Source organism: Ranitomeya variabilis, chromosome 2, assembly GCF_051348905.1.
Source record: "Ranitomeya variabilis isolate aRanVar5 chromosome 2, aRanVar5.hap1, whole genome shotgun sequence".
Lineage (NCBI taxonomy): Eukaryota > Metazoa > Chordata > Amphibia > Anura > Dendrobatidae > Ranitomeya > Ranitomeya variabilis.
The window spans coordinates 932119200-932141208 of NC_135233.1; the positions used below are offsets into that span (position 1 = coordinate 932119200).

Consider the following 22009-nt stretch of genomic DNA (forward strand, 5'->3'; position numbering starts at 1 on the left):
GAACTTGGTATTGGGAAGTCTCTTTCCATTCATTATCACCTTGGAGGATTCAAAGACAAACTGTAGTTCCTCCGCCGCCACCTTGACGTCCTCTTCAACCAACCACCCAAGAAACTGAAAATACCTCCTCTGGGTCAACCTTCAGTCTGATCTCCAAGACAATACATCCAAGAGGCTGGGAAGTTCCTGGGAGCAGATCAGAGGAACAATCATCGTAACTGTATGGGGACATTATCTCTGCATCCCTTCCTTCGGAGATGCCACCACACAGCGCATCAGCTGTTAGCAGACCTGGTGGAGAAGATGGCAACACTGATAACTGATCTTGATGTAAGGGGGCCAGACACCTCTTGTGATTCAATTGTCCCCAACAAAGCACCACATGGGATCTCCACATTAGAATGTGCACTTGAGTTCTCAGATTGGGACGACCTATGGGAAAACCAGAGAGCATAATGCTCCAATCAGGAGATCTACTTACTTATAAATTACTTGATTGTTTTTTGGTAGGGCTCGACATTCACCTGACAACACCTTCACCAGATTTTGGAGCTCTCAGACAAGAATCTGACACTGACTCTTCATGGCCTGCAGCACAAACTTTCGCACCAAACCAAATCCTCCACTTACCACTGATACAGTCACAGTCATTGGTGGAGAGGGAACACTCCTGCCAAGGACAGTCTCTCTAACTGGCCCAAGGTTTTGCAGTTTTTTATACTTCACAAGGCAAAGACCGTCAGGATGTTTCAGACAAACGCAGCAATACCGAAATCCCTCCTAATGACTGCGTTCCGGATTCTGGTCAGCCAGCCAAACATGGTCGACCTTTGTGGATTTTGTATGGGTAGCTTCCTCAACAGGCTAGGGAACAGGTGGTCTTTGGAAGGACAGAGCCAGACGTGGACGGTTTCCTCACATGCGTTACCGGTCTGGTCTGGAAGCTGGGAAGGAAAATGTTGCAGAAGATTTGGCTCATCAAAAGCCTTTAGGAAGTCTACCAAGAAGACCTGCAGGTCTGAAGTGATAGGAGCCCCCTCTCCCATAAGGGGATGAACTATGCTGAGGCATCTCCTGCTTGGTAGGACATTGAAAATCCCAGCTTGACCAGGTCGGAAGAAAACCGATGACCCAAAACTTTATGGTGCTGCATGCACTGCACTATTTTGGATCCCCAAAGTACCATGGTGGCGAGTCACTGTGTACATGTGTACATGTCAATGACATGTGGGGAGAACACCTTATCGACGAAACACCGGAGGTCACTGAAGCGGAAGTCGCCAGTGCCTGCTTAGAAGATCCCTGAATGCAGTGTCCACAGAAGGGAGAATGAGGTATGTATTTCTGAGGGAGTGCAGGATGCAGGCACAGGATTCTGGGGCCATAGGTGACGCTGATGGGAGAAGGTAAGCATCACAATAAAGACAGGAGGCAAGGATTTCTTCCAGACACCACACACCCTGGAGCCTGGAAGAAATCATTAACATAAAGAAAGAATATGACATTTCTCAGCAAGACCATTAATATGAGGCATACTGGTAGGACCAGCCATTAGTGAAACATTTCTATTACCTGCATGCCCATATTAATAGGTCATATAGATCCCGGGGTTGACAGATTCCCTTTAAAGATGCCACATTTCCTTTGTATGTTAGGCAAAAAAAGGAGTAGTTTTTTTTTTTAATTTATAAAAATTATAAAGAGGAAAAAGGGACAATGCAAAAGTTTGGACACCCTTGGATATTTGTGTGCTCAGACCTTAATTAGCTTGTTAGTGTTATGGCTTGTTCACTTTCATCGTTAAGAAAGGCCAGGTGATTCAAAGTTCCCAGCTTCATAAAAACCCAGCCACCTCTAACCTTGGGCCAAAAACATCATCCATGGGTTCTTCTAAGCAGCTGCGTAGTACTCTGAAAATGAAAAATGGTGGAGGCCCACAAAGCAGGAGAAGGGTATAAGAGGATAGCAAAGCGTCTTTAAGTTGCCCTTTACTCAGTTTGAAATGTAATTAAGAAATGGCAGTTAACAGGAGCAGAGGAGGTCTGGAAGCAAAATTTCAGTGAGAGATGCTCATAGACTTGCTAGAGAGGCTAATCACAACCCCCCATTGAGATTAAAATAGAACTTTTTGACCACAATGATCAAAGGTATGCATGGAGAATAAAAAGCCCAGAATTTCAGGAAAAGGTTGTGTTGCAGTCAATAGCATGGGGAACATTTCACAGGTAGTGGGAAAAATGGATCCATTTCAACAAATTTTTGATGCAAACATAACAGCATCTGTAAAAAAGCTGAAGCTGAAAAGAGGACGGCTTCTACAAATGGATAATGATCCTAAACACATGTCAAAATAAACAATAGACTACCTCAAAAGGTGCAAGCTGAAGGTTTTGCAATGGCCCTCACAGTCCCCTGATCGGAACATCATTGAAAATCTGTGGCTAGACCTCAAAATAGCAGTGCATGCAATACAACTCAGGAATCTCACAAAATTGGATGAATATTCCAAGTAAGAATTGATGAAAATCACTCAAAGAAAATTGAAAGACTCTTGCTTTGCTACAAAAAGCATTTACAAGCGGTGCTACTTTCAAAAGGGAGTGTTACTGGGTACTAACCATGCAGTGTGCCCAAACAATTACATAGACTCATTTTTGCTTTTTGTAATTTTTAAAATGTAAAAGATGAATATATATATATATTGCCTAAAATACACAGGAAATGTGTCATATTTAACTTTAGGTTTTTCAGAGATAATTTGTAGTGATGAAGGATCGTGCTTGGATAAGGTGTTATCCTAGCATGCTCATGTGCTAAAGTGAATTTGGCGTGCTTGAATAATATGTTTAAGACCCTAAATATGCAGGGATTTCTTAACAAACAGGCAATCCTTGCATGTGTTGCAGTGGTCGAACATCCACGAGACATGCAGTCGCAGGAACTCGAACATATTTTTCAAGTAAGCCATAGACACATGGCTAGCATTTGAGCATGCTCGGATGCTGGGATTAATCCTGGTGTTTTACCGAGGCAATTCATACTTGTTAATTCCTACAAGACACTCATTTTTTCAAAACAATTGGAATGATAATGTGCACAAGAACCTTCTGCGGAATTCACACCTGTTGATACAAATAAATGCAAATTTTTGCAAAGAAGTTAGGATGATTTAAAAAAACAAACTGCATAAATTAATGGCTGCTAATGATTTTTTTTGTGTGAAAATGCAAGGTGCTACCACCAGTGGAATTCTCACCTGTTAATGCACATAACATACTAATTTTTTTTACCAAAAATAAGAATGATGGTAAAATTTTGTTGTAGTACTGTAAGACCATTAATTTTTGCTTTGAAATTTTTGTCTTTTGTACCCAACTCTGCACAGGACACCAATCCTTTTCAGGGTTGTACAGGATTAATTCACACCAGTGGATCACCAAATTCTGCTTACATTCACTAAAAATTATCATGATTGTAAAGAAAATTATAGTGAGGGAAGGCCGTGAATTTTGGTTTGAAAAAAAAATGTTCACCTTTTGTACACAAGGAAATTTAGGATGTGTGCCATAAGGCAAATGTGTTACATTGTCCAAATGCATGGCAGATGTTCATGACATTTTGCCCTCTTGTCCACTAAGGAGGATGTGAAAAGGTATATAAGTGTTGTCTGATATTGAGTTATTATCACTAATGAACACATAGCACCTCAACCACTTGCAGTAGTGAATTGCCATCTTTTAAGAGAATGACTGAATGGGCTAGGAAAGTAGTGTAACATCCCTGGCAATAATTGTGCTAAAATGTGCATTCCACCATGGACAACAGCAATGTCAATTTCAAGGTCTCTGACATTTAAGAGCACAAAGCAAGAACATCTTTCTTCACAAAATAATGGAAGCACCATCATTTCACAAAAGCCATCAACATGGTAAGGCAGCTATTGGGATGAACTTTAACATGAGAGAGAGATGTAGAGGATGGTAATCAGTAGATGATGAGAATGGGGATGACGATAATGACCAGACACTACTTGAGGATGAAACCTGCCTATCACAAAGAAGAGCGTGAGTAAAAGGGAAGGGAGGACAGGTTCATTCATATTGTCGCCAGCTTGGTTTTCGCAAATGATATTGTGTAATGTGATGATGGAGAGCTGCAATTCTTTCATGGCTTGTTTGTGGATTCGATCCGATGGCCTGTTGAGCTATGGCTCTTTTCCTTCCCTGTCCAAATTGTGATTGTTCCTTTGTCCTAATTTTCTTTTTGGTTTGCTGTTTTAAAGGTGTTCTCCACTTTCCCACTTTGGTTTTCCCTATCACATTCTTAGTGGGCCTTTTCATAGCCTCCCTTCTCTGCACTTCCTTGCTGACTATATTTCCTAGTGGTTGACTATTTAGGATTTCCAGCTCTTTATCTTAGAGGTGTAAATTTCTGGGTAAATACCAGTTGAATTCTTCTTCCTTTTAGCACTGTTAGGTTCTTGGGAGGTCTTTATTGTTGCTTTTATTTTTGGTACTCCTTAACCTTCACTCCTCCTCCTTATTTGAATTCACCTTGGGTTCTCGTATCTCTCCTTACACTTTCTTTTCTCCTTGCTGGTAGAATGTTGTAGCCTACCCTCTGCTTCCCTAAAAGGTATGAGAAACCTTTAACAGCCTTTTAGGGACCCAGGTCCGAGGTGACATTTTTTAGTTGGGCAGCTAGGGCGTTTCTAGTTTATACAGGGACCAGTTTGGTGTATGTGGAGATTTTCACTGGTGCGAGTGTGAACAAATTCATAACAAATTCCTATTTGAGCCTCAATGCCAACTGTTTATTTTCCTACTGCAGAGTCTGCACATTGCAGAAGATTCGTTGACCAGCAACTTGGAAAAGAATTCACACCCAAGGTGTCCACATGTAGGCCTCACCACCAACAAAATTACAGGTTTCAAGTGCTGTTGAGATGCTTACACCAACAGCTGTTGCAGCATCATCTGCTTCCTGAATGACTTTTAAGTGAACTTTGACGCTGCTCTTCATCATCCAGGCCACCACTTTCCTCCAATGTCATCACATCCTCATCACCTCAATATGATTCCCAGATCTTGTATACCAATCATCATCATTCCTGACTCGACTGACAGTTGCCCAACCTCCTGTCTTTGTCCTCCCCAGCCATATCTGCCCCTCTCAAAATATCTGATAACTGCTAACAAAGTGGTAATGTATCTGGGCTCAACCCTTGCGCCTGTCCTTTGTGGTCAGCTTCTCTGTCCACCAAGCCACAGCTTTTCTCTGGGTGTTTAGTTTCTGTAATCCTTTCTTCATTCTTTTAGAGTAACTGGTGTTTTCACTTACTCATTTGCCTGCCCTATCACCTTTTGGATGCGGCTTTATATTCTTTCCACCTGCTGGCATTTCCTGCTGGTGATATTCTCATTTGGATGTACAGCCATACTACTGTAGTGAAAGATGAGCTAGGATGTATGTCTCTGCTGCTTATGTTCTTTACCCTACATCTATCTTCTGTTTCTTTTTGGAACGTAGGCCACATATTCTCTATCATTATGTACTTAATCTTTTATTTTGTATTTCATAGTTTGTTTTACTCACTGTGGGATCTCTTTCTATTTCAGCACACTTTCCCTTCTGTAGGTAATTTTCACTCTGCTCTGCCCTCCGGTTCTTTAGGAGGAATTTGAGGAGCTCAACAGCCTTTCATGCAGCATAAGGAACCACTAGGGATTGCGGGTCAGGATCTCTAGTCTGTACAGGAACCAGCAGGGTCAATGGCAGCTTTTAGTGTGCTACCTATTTTCGTGAGTGGCTACACTATCATAACAACAGCTATATGTTTAAATTGTGTCCACTATCTCCTCTAGCGTCATGTCATCTAAACATACAGGCTAAATATCTTCCATAGCTCCCAGAGTATTGTGGCTTAGGTGACTAAGTGGCAGAACAGATAAAGGTGTAATTGAATTGAAAGTTTGCAATGTAAAAGATTAAATGTTATGGTGGTGGAGGAGGCTTGTGCCAAATATTGTCTCAAACTAATGGTATCAGTAGTTACATCATCCTACAGTGACTGAGATGAGTGATGTGCCATATATTCCATAATGCCCTATGAACTTTTCCATTAATACCCTTGCTGGAGGCAAAGGGGTTCAATTGTGACCTGCGTTTGCTAGTGATGGTGCTCGGGTGGCTGGTGCTAATGGTGATGGTGCTATTGTTTGCAAGTCCTATATTCTTAGCTATGGAATGTATTTTTTTCTTTTACATTAACCTGTTCATTTCCAATTTTTCTTTATATATATTCTTTACCGCACCATAATTAAAGGGTATCTGTTATTAGGATCAACCCTCCTACGACCTCTAAATGGGCATGTAGAACATGTAGGTCATGCAAAGGAGAATAAAATGCTACCTTGATAGCTGCAATTCAATGTCTTATTCCAGAGAAATCCATGTTTTTCTCATAATGTTTAGAAATCATCGATCTCCTGATAATCTGTCACTTCAGCTTATTTTAAATGAAAGGGGGAGTTACCAGTTTGAGATGGGGATCAGCAGAGCAAAATGTCAGCCATTACATTGCTGTGTTAGTATAAAGTGTAACAATATAAAATTAAACTATAAAAAAAGGTATGCAAAAAATTATTCAAATCACAGACAGACATTTTATGAGATAGATAGATCACAGTTAAATGTCAAGATCTGAGGAATTGTATTTTGTTTTTGTAGTTTTTTAAAAACAATTATTCCCCATTTCATAAAATGAACTGCAGAAGAAATGCACGCTCTTTCTCCGAATTTAGATTTTTTTCTTTGAACAATAATTAATTTTGGCTTGCTGCTTTCCAGTGCATGAAGAATTCAGAAAAAAAGTGTAATTGACAAGCTGCCAGCCTAGCTAAACTAATTCACTGATCAATCACAGTGTAAGTGCTGCTGGCACCTCTTCTTTTTTTCTCTCCCACTATCAATTAAATCTCTGTATTATTCCCAGACAACACTCATCTTCTTCGGTGTTACAGTTGTACAATACTTTCTGTCTGGAGTATTTATCCAATGTTTTTAGGCTTTTTCTCTACATCGCTATTGCAGAGCTGTGAGCTCTGACATTCTTTATCTATTCTGAATCACCATAAAATGGTTGGGATACTCCTAATCTTGGCTTTTATACATGCATTGATAGTCCCTACTGATTGGTTGTGCTATTCCATGTGAGGTGATTGCTGTAAGGTGCTGGAAGGTATTGGAAGAAGCCCTTATGACAGCAGCAGAGATCATGTGAGCTTCCTGAGGCTGGTGTAATCTTCTGCGTGTGTAAAATGATGACAGTCATTTTTTGGTGACTTGAGCAAAACGTTCGAATTTGCCGGGGCCAGTGAATTTCCTAAAATTCAACATTAATTTGATTTGCATTTAATTGATTTGCTAATTTCTAGTCTATAGAAATATATGAATGGCATTCTAAGATAAAAATAAATAAACAGATAACACAGTGCCATCAATCTTTAATGTTACTGCTGTATGTTTCTATGTACTTGTTACAATTAACACTAGGCATATGAAATTAAGTTAGCTTGTCTATAACTGTTTGCCAATAGCATTAGAAGCAATAGGATGTCTCTCTATACTGTGTATCTTTAATTGTGCTGATCGAGCCTCCAGCTTTATAGTTAAAAAACTCATTGGCACTAGAATTAAAAAAGTGACCGTCGTATGTTACAATTAGATGAAAAACAAGATAGGCAGGAGCAGAGTTAACCTATGGCTATTGGGTCACCTCAATCAATGGGCTAACATGCAGCCACCTGGCAATTCCAATTAATCACCAGTCATCTGACATGATGGAACAGATACAGACACAGTGGTTTAAACCTCCTTCCCAATTTCCTGCTCAAAATCAGATTAAATGAGTTGACAAGATTCTCAAATGAGAACGTAATGGTTAATGCAGCAATTCAGTCGGTGATATTTTGTAATACAAAGTAAATATAAAATCATACAAGGTAATCTCTATGCTTTTAAAATAATAATAATTATTATTACTTTTTTTATATTGCACCATTCCACAGCACTTTACAATTCAAAAGGGTACTTGTGCAAACAGTATTAGACAATATCAGACTTTACAGAGTAACACAAGGTTCACCAATTCCCACCAAAGGACCCTACTTCCAAAAACTCATAATGTTTCCAATCTTTAAGGAAGTTGGGATGACACAAAAGGTAAAAAGTGTTTGTATTATATGGCCCAGCTATCCTTATAATAAATAATGGTGCTTATGTAAAGGTGCATGAACCATAAACTGGAAAACAGCCAGTATCTCTCTATGTCCAGATACAAACTGAGGGAATTGATGGTAAAAAGGATCAGATTGTAACAACCATGGCTGGCGCCCCCGCATGGTTCCTCTCCTCCCCACATGCATGGACACTCATGTACTCACCAGTGTCCCTGCGCTTCTCTCCCTCCTTCCTCAGTGCACACCACACTGAATTCCGGCCGGGCGCCTAGTGCGCACGCTTTCCTGCTCTTAAGTGGCACATGGTAAAATACCCCCAGTCAACAGCTGGGAGGCATTTAGTTAAAGTGTGCACCTGCAAGATGGCTCCCAGCCAATAGCTGGGAGGCATCTTGTATAAAAGGCATCATCCCCAGTAGGGAGGTGCCTGAGCAGCCCATATAGTTTAGTGTTCATGGTGTTGGTGTGTGTAACTGTGTGTTGCCAGGTCCCTAGGCCTTAGTTTGTTATAATTATTCCCTTTCCTGTGTCATTCCATTAGTATAGTATAGTGAGTTCTTTATCTTGTGGCCGCTCCAGCGGTGTCCATATCCTAATCCTTAAACCGCGTCGGCGGTACCTGAATCCGATCCCTTGCCCCTGGTGCGACCAATCCTGAATCTGTAGTACCTAGTACTGGTGCAGAGAATTTCCTGTTGTAGGCCATCTATTTTTTTCTTTGAAATAAATGGCAAGATCAGCAACGCTGAAGTTGGTGAAAAGTGTTAAAGAGTCACATGGGATCATAGTGACTTGCTGAGGGTTGTGAAGTAGGCTGGTTTGGCAAGGTGAAGGGCAGAGTTAAGGATTTCCAGCATAATTTATTTAACATATTACAACAATGTTACATTATATTATGATCTAATTAGCTGACTATCATACATTACACCTGTATTTGCACTATATTCATTCATGTATCAGTGACACATTTATATGGAATTGCCTAATAATAATATCCATTAGATTACTTAGTATATATTCATTAATCAACATTGGTTAGGGAGACTTACCAAATTATATCTTCATGTTTTTTATTGCAATCAGTATAGTATACTGTATATCATTATGATACAATGACAAATACATTTTACAATGTTAAGATTATTTTTAATAAAGGGGTTGTCTGAATTTGAAGGCTCATTTTCATATTCTTTAAAACAGGCAATTTGTGTTAGAGGAGAGTCACTTTTTGTTTCTTCACCTAGAATAGAGAAGACTCACTGATTTTAACCCCTTAGTGACAGAGCCAATTTGGTACTTAATGACCAGGCCAATTTTTACAATTCTGACCACTGTCACTTTATGAGGTTATAACTCTGGAACGCTTCAACGGATCCTGCTGATTCTGAGAATGTTTTTTCGTGACATATTGTACTTCATGATAGTGGTAACATTTCTTCGATATTACTTGCGATTATTTATGAAAAAAATGGAAATATGGCAAAAAAAATTAAAATTTAGCAATTTTCAAACTTTGGATTTTTATGCCCTTAAATCAGAGAGATATGTCACAAAAAATAGTTAATAAATAACATTTCCCACATGTCTACTTTACATCAGCACCATTTTGGAACCAAAATTTTTTTTTGTTAGGGAGTTATAAGGGTTAAAAGTTGACCAGCAATTTCTCATTTTTACAACACCATTTTTTTTTTAGGGACCACATCACATTTGAAGTCATTTTGAGGGGTCAATATGATAGAAAATAACCAAGTGTGACACCATTCTAAAAACTGCACCCCTCAAGGTGCTCAAAACCACATTCAAGAAGTTTATTAACCCTTTACGTGCTTCACAGGAACTGAAACAATGTGGAAGGCAAAAATAAACATTTAACTTTTTTTTGCAAACATTTTGCTTCAGAACCATTTTTTTTTATTTTCACAAGTGTAAAAACAGAAATTTAACGATAAATGTTATTGTGCAATTTCTCCTGAATACGCCGATACCCCATATGTGGGGGTAAACCACTGTTTGGGCACACCGCAGAGCTTGGAAGAGAAGGAGCGCCGTTTGACTTTTTCAATGCAGAATTGGCTGGAATTGAGATCGGATGCCATGTCATGTTTAGAGAGCCCCTGATGTGCCTAAACAGTGGAAAACCCCCACAAGTGACTCCATTTTGGAAACAAGACCCCTTAAGGAACTTAACTAGATGTGTGGTGAACACTTTGAGCCCCCAAGTGCTTCACAGAAGTTTATAAAGTAGAGCCGTGAAAATAAAAAATCGCATTTGTTTACACAAAAATGATCTTTTCGCCCACAAATTCTTATTTTCACAAGGGTAACAGGAGAAATTAGACCACAAAAGTTGTTCTGCAATTTCTCCTGAGTATGTTGATACCCCATATGTGGGGGTAAACCACTGTTTGGGCGCACCGCAGAGCTTGGAAGAGAAGGAGTGCCGTTTTACTTATTCAATGTAGAATTGGCTGGAATTGAGATTGGACGCCATGTCGCATTTGGAGAGCCCCTGATGTGCCTAAACAGTAGAAGCCCCCCACAAGTGACCCCATTTTGGAAACTAGACCCCTTAAGGAACTTAACTAGATGTGTGGTGAGCACTTTAAACCCCCAGGTGCTTCTCAGAAGTTTATAACGTAGAGCCGTGAAAATAAAAAAATCGCATTTTTTCTACAAAAATGATTTTTTGCCCCCAAATTTTTATTTTCACAAGGGTAACAGGAGAAATTAGACCACAAAAGTTGTTGTGCAATTTCTCCTGAGTACATCGATACCCCACATGTGGGGGTAAACCACTGTTTGGGCGCACTGCAGAGCTTGGAAGAGAAGGAGTGCCGTTTTACTTTTTCAATGTAGAATTGGCTGGAATTGAGATCTGACGCCATGTCGCGTTTGAAGAGCCCCTGATGTGCCTAAACAGTGGAATCCCCCCACAAGTGACACCATTTTGGAAACTAGACCCCTTAAGGAACTTATCTAGATGTGTGGTGAGCACTTTAAACCCCCAGGTGCTTCACGGAAGGTTATAGCGTAGAGCCGTGAAAATAAAAAGTCGCATTTTTTATTCAAAAATGATCTTTTTGCCCCCAAATTTTTATTTTGACAAGGGTATCAGGAGAAATTAGACCATAAAAGGTGTGGTGCAATTTCTCCTGAGTGTGGCGATACCCCTTATGTGGGGGTTAACCACTGTTTGGGCGCACCGCAGAGCTTGGAAGAGAAGGAGTGCCGTTTTACTTTTTCAATGTAGAATTGGCTGGAATTGAGATTGGACACTATGTCGCGTTTGGAGAGCCCCTGATGTGCCTAAACAGTAGAAACCCCCCACAAGTGACCCCATTTTGGAAACTAGACCACTTAAGGAACTTATCTAGATGTGCGGTGAGCACTTTAAACCCCCAAGTTCTTCACAGAAATTTATAAAGTAGAGCCGTGAAAATAAAAAATCCTTTTTTTTTTCCTCAAAAATGATTTTTTAGCCTGCAATTTTTTATTTTCTCAAGGGTAACAGGAGAAATTGGACCCCAAAATTTATTGTGCAATTTATGCTGAGTAGGCTGATACCCCATATGTTGGGGTAAACCACTGTTTGGGCGCATGGCAGAGCTCGGAAGGGAAGGAGCGCCGTTTTGGAATGCAGACTTTGATAGAATGGTCTGCGGGCGTTATGTTGCGTTTGCAGAGCCCTTGATGTACCTAAACAGTAGAAACCCCCCACAATTGACCCCATTTTGGAAACTAGACCCCCAAAGGAACTTATCTAGATGTGTGGTGAGAACTTTGAATGCCCAACTGCTTCACAGAAGTTTATAATGCAGAGTCGTGAAAATAAAAAATTTTTTTTTTTTCCACAAAAAAGATTTTTTAGCCCCCAAGTTTTTATTTTCACAAGGGAACAGGAGAAATTAGACCCCAAGAGTTGTTGTCCAATTTGTCCTGAGTACACTGATACCCCATGTGTGGGGGGGGGACCACTGTTTGGGTGCACGACAGAGCTCGGAAGGGAAGGAGCGCCGTTTTGGAATGCAGACTTTGATAGAATGGTCTGCGGGCATTATGTTGCATTTGCAGAGCCCCTGATGTGCCTAAACAGTAGAAACCCCCCACAAGTGACCCCATTTTGGAAACTAGACCCCCCAGGGAACTTATCTAGAAGTGTGGTGAGAACTTTGAATGCCCAAGTGCTTCACAGAAGTTTATAATGCAGAGTCGTGAAAATAAAAATAAAAAATGTTTTCCACAAAAAAGATTTTTGAGCCCCCAAATTTTTATTTTGACAAGGGTAACAAGAGAAATTGGACCCCAAAAGTTGTTGTCCAATTTGTGCTGAGTACACTGATACCCCATGTGTGGTGGGGACCACTGTTTGAGCGCATGGCAGAGCTCGGAAGGGAAGGAACCCCATTTTGGAATGCGGACTTTGATAGAATGGTCTGCGGGCATTATGTTGCGTTTGCAGAGACCCTGATGTACCTAAACAGTAGAAACCCCCCACAAGGAACTTATCTAGATGTGTGGTGAGAACTTTGAATGCCCAAGTGCTTCACAGATGATTATAATGCAGAGTTGTGAAAATAAAAAATATTTTTTTTTTCACAAAAAAGATTTTTTAGCCCCCAAGTTTTTATTTTCACAAGGGTAACAGGAGAAATTGGACCCCAAAAGTTGTTGTCCAATTTATCCCGAGTACGCTGATGCCCCATATGTGGGGGTAAACCACTGTTTAGGTACACGGCAGAGCTCAGAAGGGAGGGAGCACCATTTGACTTTTTGAGCGCAAAATTGGCTGTGGCGTTTAGAGACCCCCTGATGTACCTAAACAGTGGAAACCCCCCAAATCTAACTCCAACCCTAACCCCAACACACCCCTAAGGCTTCTTTCACACTTCAGTTGTTTGGCGTCAGTCAGCTCTGACATAGTGACGGATCCGTCACAATTGTTGAGAAAACGGTATTAACGGATCTGTTTTTTTGACGGATCCGTTACTTGGGGGTTGTCTGGGAAAAGTATCTACTTTTTGGAGCATGCGCAATTGAAAAAGCGGATTGGGGCGACGGATCCGCCGAAATGACGGTAACAATGGATCCGTCGCCCATAGGCGGCCATTCTATGGAATGACGAACGCGAACCGCCATTTCGGCGCAGACAAAAAATGTTACAATGGCCGTCAATGTCTAGATGACGACCGCCAAATCTCGACGGATCCGTCACATGGCGGATGGAATGGACGACCATCCGCCTCAATCCGTCGCTAATGCATGTCTATGGGAAAATAGTGGAACCGCCAAAAAAAATGGCGGATCCGCTATTTGATGAAAATGGCGGTTTCAGACTGACGCCAAAAGACTGAAGTGTGAAAGAGGCCTAACCCTAATGCCAACCCGATCCATAATCCTAATCACAACCCTAAGGATAATCGCAACCCTAACCTCAAAACAACCATAACCCTAATCAGAACCCTAAATCCAACACACCCCTAATCCTAATCTCAACCCTAACCTCAAACCTAACCCTAATCCCAATACACCCCTAATCCCAACCCTACCCTTAACCCTATTCCCAAACCTAACCGTAATCCCAAACGTAACCCTAATGCCAACCCTAATCCAAACCCTAATCCCAACCCTAACCCTAACTTTAGCCCCAACTCTAACTATAGCCCTAACTTTAGCCCCAACCGTAGCCCTAAATTTAGCCCCAGCCCTAAATTTAGCCCCAACCCTAACCCTAAATTTAGCTCCAACCCTAACCCTAAATTTAGCCTCAACCCTAGCCCTAACCCTAACCCTAGCCCTAACCCTAACCCTAACCCTAGCCCTAACCCTAATTTTAGCCCCAACTCTTCTCTCCTGCCGGCCGGCAGATGGCAGCAGAGAGCGGGCGCACTGCGCATGCGCCCGCCATTTTCTTTCTATAGGAAGAAGCCGGCCGGCAGGAGAAGACACAGGAGGACCCAGGGACACCGGTAAGTATGATAGGGTACCCGAATCCCCCTATTTCTCTGTCCTCTGATGTGCGATCACATCAGAGGACAGAGAATTACACATCACTTTTCTTTTTTTGCGGTCGCCGGTAAACAGTTAATTACCGGCGATCATGTTCTTTGGGGTCTCGGCTACCCCCAGCAGCCGAGACCCCAAAGATCTCCCAGGTGCCGGTCGGCGGGCGCACTGCGCGTGCGCCCGCCATTTTTAAGATGGCGGCGCCCATGGGGAGCCATGAGGAGCACCGGGGGAGACAGGTGAGTATCGGGGGGGCATCGGGGGCGACCGGGGACCCCATTTCTCTGTCCTCCAATGTGCGATCACATCGGAGGACAGAGAAATTAAATGTGAAATCGCGTTTTGTTTTTTTTTGCGATCGCCGGTAAACGGTTAATTACCGGCGATCGCAACTCGGGGGTCGGTAAAAAAACCCCGAATCATGTTCTCTGGGGTCTCGGCTACCCCCGACTCTGGGGGGCGCTATTCACTTTTTCCACAGCGCCGTTAATTAACGGCGCTGTGGTTTAAGTACCCTTAGCGGCCGCTGTTAAAAGGCGTATCGGCGGTCGTTAAGGGGTTAAGTGCCATGCTTTGTTTACATTTTGGTGGCTGGGTGGCATTGAACATTTGCTCCTGTGTTTTCCTACCCAACGATCACAGGGATTGATTTAAATTGTGAACATCTTATTTTCTGGATACAATTCTAAACTATATAAATTTGCAACCAAACCTAGCATAAAAACAATGAGCAAATACCTTCAGTAAGTAAATAAATGGTAATAGTACATGTAAATAATATAGGGTACTTGGTTGACATGATCTTGATCAGGATAGACCATAACTCTAGTAGATCACTTCATTAAGGGCCAGCAGGCCTCAAAATAGATGGGGCAGAGCAGAACCCAAGACTAAGGGCAGAGACAGACTGCCATATTTCTCATGCGAGAATCGCATTGCACTGCACAGACTGGCCTGGCACCTCTCCTGACAGCCTGATGGATTACTATGCAGCTGTCAAGCTCAGGTCAGGAAAGCCGACAGCCAGTCCGAGGTTTACGATGCGATTCTCGCACGAGAAATGCATCAGACTGTATCTGCCCTGTTTGGCTCCTGCCCATGGAAACCTATGTTGGCAAAATGCACAATTCAAGTGAGCGGGGCAAGCCCCTATATGTTCAAAGAGCTAAAGCAAAAAATGGGCTGGCATGTCTATTGGTATAAGTGAAATGTGTAGGTGCACATTCACATTGTGGCCATTACAAACAAAACCTAACATAAAAAGAGAGCAAATACCTTACCGTAAGTAAACGAATAGTAATAATACCCAATCAGGATGGTCTCTAACTCAGGAAGTTCCCCTCGCTATATATAAATTAGCAGACAAGCACAAGCATAGTCAGTTAATAGATGTTCTTCCTCATTCAACCCTCGTAAAATGTACTGGATTTTTTTCTAGATGATTACATGTGATTGGCCTGTCATGTCACCTGCTTTGCAGTGGTGAATGTGATTAACTGGAGATCCTCAATATGCACGTGTACATGCTCCACAATCTTTGATAAAATAAAAGTTCTTAAAGTGAACCAAACTCACCAATTTCATCAGTACTGGCAAACCATCTAACGTGCATGGGGTTTTCCAAACTCTACTTTTAAATATTATGTCAGAGGACATTAGACTCGGGCACTTCAAATTTAAATGGTGAACTTTTTTTTCCCACGGAAATAATTATTCTCCAGAGCAGTCTGTAAGCCGCTTACTTTTCTTTCCTTATACATTCATGTGCATGAGGAGGTTGAAATATGGGTCAGCCAAAAACTATCTGTTCTGGACAGCCATTGAAAGATTAACCTTTCTCCGACATCGGGGCGTAATAGTACGCCGATGTCGGATTCCCCCTGTTTGGTGCGGGCTCCGGCACTGAGCCCGCACCTTTCTGGGCACTTGACAGCTGAGCTATACAGCTTACATGTGCCCGCAACAGCCAAAGGTGGAATCGTGACCCACTCATAGCTGTTATCTAGTTAAATGTCGTTGTCAATTTCTGACAGCGGCATTTAACTTGCGCTCACCGGAAGCACATCGTAAATCCCACCCATTGGTGATCCAGTCACATGATCATGGGTCACTGATGGCTCGGCATGACAACCAGAGGTCTGAAGCAGACCTCTATGGTTGTCATTGTCGGATTGCTATGAGCGCCGTCCCGTGTTCGGCACTCATAGCAAGTAAGCATTTCTGCTACACACAAGCGATCTTATCATTGCCTGTGTGTAGCAGAAGCTATCAGACAATTGCAGTTTCTAGTCTCCCATGGAGAATATTGAAGCATGCAAAAGGGGAAAAAAATGTTTTTAAAAATATTAAATAAAAATATAAAAGTTGAAATCATCACCCTTTCATCTCATTCAAAATAAAATAATCAAATATACACATATTTTGTATTGCCGCATTCAGAATCGCCCGACCTATCAATATAAAAAAAAGAATTAACGCAATCGCTAAACGTCCTAGCAAAAAAAAAAATTAAAACATCAGAATTCCGGTTTTAGGTTGCTGCTACATTGCAATAAAATGCAATAATGGGTGATCAAAAGATCGTATCTAGACCAATAAAAATGTCAGCACAGTGCACAAAAAAAGCCCTCACCCAGCCCCAGATCACTAAAAATGGAGACGCTACGGGTATCGGAAAATGGGGTAATTTTTTTTTTTTTTAACAAATTTTGGATTTTTTTTCATCACTTAAATAAAAAAGAACCTAAACATGTTTGGTGTCTATGAACTTGTAATGACCTGTAGAATCATAATGGCAGGTCAGTTTTAGCATTTAATGAACATGGTAGAAAAAAAACAACTGTGGAATTGCACTTTTTTTGCAATTTCACAGCACTTGGAATTTTTTTCCTATTTTCCAGTACACAATATGTTAAAAACAATGGTGTCGTTCAAAAGTACAACTTGTCCCACAAGAAACAAGCCCTCACATGGCCATATTGACCAAAAAATAAAAAGTTATGGCTCTGGGAAGAAAGGGAGCAAAAAAGGAAAAAGCAAAAACAGAAGGGGTTAATAAGCAACTAGAGTCATTCTCATTGTTATTGGAACCTATGAAGTTTAAGTACATAATCAAACAAAGAAGCACCACAGCAGTTTAAATATCCAAAGTAGCAAAAAGGTATATTTTATTTATAAAAGATAAAGAAACAGGTACATTTGAAGGCATGGGAACACATACAACAACACAGCACTATAGTGCCCAAAGAGAGCTGTGGACGGTATCCATATAGTATATTAAAACAAGGTTATGGTAGAAGCAAGGATTTAACATGGCGTAATCCCTTATGAAGCCATGCTTGGCTCCCCAGGTACTAGTAATAGGAAATACATAAGACAATGTAGTAAATACGCTAGGATAGCAACATACCAGGGTATAATGTCCGTCACCACGCCGTCCACTGCGATCCCCGACGCGCGTTTCGGTTAAGAAACCTTCCTCAGGGGGCATGTCTAACAACTAAAAAGTGCTGTCTAGTGTCTAGTGTAGATGTATACCGCCAAAGCGGAAACGGAAATCCATCACCATTCTCAAAGCAACGCCAACGTAAACCGGAAGTGGTGGGACATCACTACAGCGTCGCCATGGCGACGCCAGAAGGGCGTCGCTGAAGCGTCACAAAATCATCGCCGAAGCGTCACAATAATGACGCAAGTGTAGATTCAGTGAAAAAATCAAAACGCTAATGCCCAAATAAAATAACGACCGGAAATACTGAGGCGTCACCATAGAGACCAACATGGTTGGTACGCCGCTATCCAGTCAGCTGATGCTGGAACACATGGGGGCCCCATGTGACCAAGTAACAGACTGAAAACAAGGGGCGGAGTCACAACAACAGAATGGTATACATAGATAAATAGGCCGCATAAGAGGCGGAAAAATACTACAAGACAGAAAAGAGAAGACATATATAGGAGAAAAATAGCACACAGTATCCTATGGAGTAAGGACCGAATATATATATGGAGGAACTACATATAAATATATCAATATGGAGATATATAACATATTCAAATCTCAAACATAATCCGGATATACCGAAGTTTGGAACTAGATCTCAGGGTACAAAGTATAAATTAATATAATAATATAGATAACAAATATAAACATAGTACAAAATAGTCAAAACGGATCATCAGACCGAAGCTGTATATATACAGAGAAAGGAATATGAAATAACAATATATGAAATATCACAATAAATATATATATAAACAATGTCCGAACATATCCATAATCTCGAATAAGAATAACAGCAGAAGATCCAGATGAAAAAGCAGATCCGGTAGACAGCATGAACCCCCGTATATTTGTTGATATCATCCACATACAAGGTATATCTCCGGTCACGAACCCACATAAGGCATATAGATACTAAAAGTAAAAAACACTGGTTAAAAATGAATAAAAGAACATAGTGCAGCGTATTGCATATGTATGGTGCGCAGGGGCGAGGCGACTATAGGAAGGGAGCAAAGGGAAGGTTCTCATTCAGTCCATATGGATGGACTGTCTTTAGTGTCCATATCCAACGTGACTCCATCATACCCAGCCGTTTAGATAATTGGCCACCCCGGATATTGATCCGGAGGGCATCAATGCCACGTACCCGTAAAAGTGATCCATCACAGGCATGGAATGACTTAAAGTGCCTAGGTAATGTCTTGAGGGTGGAAGCGTCCACCTGCGTAGATGCCGCCTGAATGTCTAGGACGTGCTCCCGAACACGGACCTTCAGCTGGCGGGTTGTTAATCCGACATATATTAAGCCACAAGGGCAAGACGCATAATACACTACGTACCTCGTTGTACATGTAATGCGCTGTCTAATGTCAAAGGTTCTCTTGCCACTGGAGTCCGTGAAGGTAGCACATCGGTCGACATTGGTACAGGCAATGCATCTGCCGCAGGGGGCGCAACCCACCCCACCGCGGCCCATATCCAAAAACGTCAATGGACGAGATCCCACATAATGACTCTGTGTCAAATGGTCTCTGAGGTTTTTAGAGCGACGAAACGTAATCAGTGGTTTAACAGGGAGAAACCTGCTGATTATGGGATCAATTTTAAGGATGGGCCATGCTTTTTCAAGTACAGACCTCACCCTACTGGATTGGGAGGTAAAGGTGGTGATAAACCTCACTTGATCACCTTGACGTCCAGTATTAGATCTAGTCCCATACAGCAGTTGTTGGCGAGAGGTATATTTAGCACGGTGGTATGCTTTTTTGATTATTCTACCACTATATCCCCTTGCTAAGAACCGTTCCCTTAAGTCCGAAGCTCTTTTCTCAAAGTCTACGTCCGTAGAACAAATACGCCGTAGTCTCAAAAATTGTCCAGTGGGAACAGATCTAATCATATGGGGTGGATGTCCTGACGAAGCGTGAAGAAGTGTGTTGGTAGCAGTACTCTTCCTAAAAATATCTGTCTGAGCCATATCTGCGGCATCCCTGGAGATGGTAACGTCCAAAAAATCTATTCTATCCGTACTCCATACAAACGTCAAATGGATGTTACGGTCATTGCTGTTAAGTGTCGAAATAAATTGCGCAAGGTCGATGGGTGTGCCCTGCCAGATGAAGAAGATATCGTCGATGTACCGTGTCCACAGCGGTACACGGTCCACCGACCCCTGTTCATCGGACAGGAATAGGTCCTTCTCCCACAGCCCCAAGAAGAGACAAGCATATGAAGGCGCAAAAGACGCCCCCATCGCTGTCCCCTGGAGCTGTAGGTAGAAGGACCCCTTGAAGACAAAAAAATTATGGGTGAGAGTGAACTCCAGTAGTTCCAGCAGAAGGTCCCTCAAACCACGAGATAGTGTGGAAGTTTCAAGATAGTATTTCACGGCCATCATGCCGTCACAATGTTGTTAGACATGCCCCCTGAGGAAGGTTTCTTAACCGAAACGCGCGTCGGGGATCGCAGTGGACGGCGTGGTGACGGACATTATACCCTGGTATGTTGCTATCCTAGCGTATTTACTACATTGTCTTATGTATTTCCTATTACTAGTACCTGGGGAGCCAAGCATGGCTTCATAAGAGATTACGCCATGTTAAATCCTTGCTTCTACCATAACCTTGTTTTAATATACTATATGGATACCGTCCACAGCTCTCTTTGGGCACTATAGTGCTGTGTTGTTGTATGTGTTCCCATGCCTTCAAATGTACCTGTTTCTTTATCTTTTATAAATAAAATATACCTTTTTGCTACTTTGGATATTTAAACTGCTGTGGTGCTTCTTTGTTTGCTTAGTGTTTATTGTAGTTTATCCCAATATGGTCCATATATGTGAGGGGGACCATATACTATATTCTTGGCTCTAATGTTGGGCCCTGTACTTAGGTCTTCTTTCCCTGCACATATAGGATGTCAATGTTGATACATTTACTTAAGTACATAATGTGGAATATCTCCTGAAAAAAAGGAATCAAGGGCAAATGATCAACAATAATGTAAAGCAAAAATACAATGGGAGGGTAAAATATAAAAACCCAAGGCTTGTTGTGACACAGGCACAGCACGTTAGCAGAAGTTTGCATTCATGTCATAGACTGCTAGTTGGCCGTGTTACTTTACTGTTTTTCTGTGGTACGGTTTTCAGAAATATCTGAAATAGTCCAAAGAAGGTTATATTTTTCATTACTATTTTACCAGCAATTTCAAACCTAACAATGCAGATAGTCAAGGTTGAATACACAAGACCAAGTTTTATTGCAGCCCAGACGTTAATATAGGTTTGTCTGGTTCTGCATTTCCCGGATACAGTGACGCAACAGCAGATTAAAATCCAATAAATTTAGATGATAAATTGAATAAAATATAAAATATTAACACCCTAATGTGCATGTCCACTTCCTGCCTATTAATAGCTGTGTTTCATAATATCCATCTGTATTGTTTATGTTATAGGCTTAATAATACCAATGTTAGATTTATATTGTATAAATTATTATCCTGGTTACCTGGCATTATGACCAGTAAGTGCAATGAAATCATGTTTCCCACTAAAACACATTATGACTTCATAGATTATGGCACTAAAAAGACTACAATAAAACTTTACTGAGAGAGGTGTTTACAGTACAATGGTCTGTAACTTATTTCTTTGCAATGTTTAGCCCTAGCACTTAAGACATTTAATATTGTATGAGCCGCACCTGAGCATTTCCCAAAAGCATGCACAATTCATATTTTATGCCATTTGTTCTCTTTTCTAGAGTGCTGATTCAACAGTCAAGGAAACTGGAAAATTGTGAACATAAAGTACTGGAAAATTGTGAACATAAAGTTCTGGAAAAATATTTGAGACATTCTGCACATCTTGCATTGAATAAAAGAGAAAATGATGAAATTCAAATACGACTTGAAGGGGTTTATGACACTTTTATAGAATGAGTGCCACTCTTGTTTATTGGCTGTGTCTGGTATTGCAATCCAGCCTTATTCATGTGAATAGAGCGGAGATGCAATAGTAGAAGCAGTTAATGGAGAAAAACAATTGTGCTACTTATAGGGAACTAAATCTCTGTACAAACTCACATACAAATCCTCAGAGTCATCTGACTTAATGGCAAAAAAATATACATTTATTTCCGTTCAGTAGAGCAAAAAACGTTAAGCAAAAACACAAATAACTTTGGTGCTGGTAGTTAGAAGAGTTTAGAAGTCATGGACCAAGCAGTAAGACAAATGGAGTATTACTTTTTAT

General features: G+C 41.2%; 1 protein-coding gene across 1 annotated transcript in view; it reads left to right on the forward strand.

Moving 5' to 3' along the window:
* Positions 1–21608, forward strand: part of LOC143810029 (uncharacterized) — a 479140-nt gene extending 457532 nt beyond the window's left edge. The window contains exon 9 of the mRNA XM_077292939.1: positions 21519–21608. Within this exon, the coding sequence (XP_077149054.1) occupies positions 21519–21557 (39 nt within the window). The 3' untranslated portion in view covers positions 21558–21608. The remainder of the gene's footprint in view (positions 1–21518) is intronic.
* Positions 21609–22009: the final 401 nt, after the last annotated feature.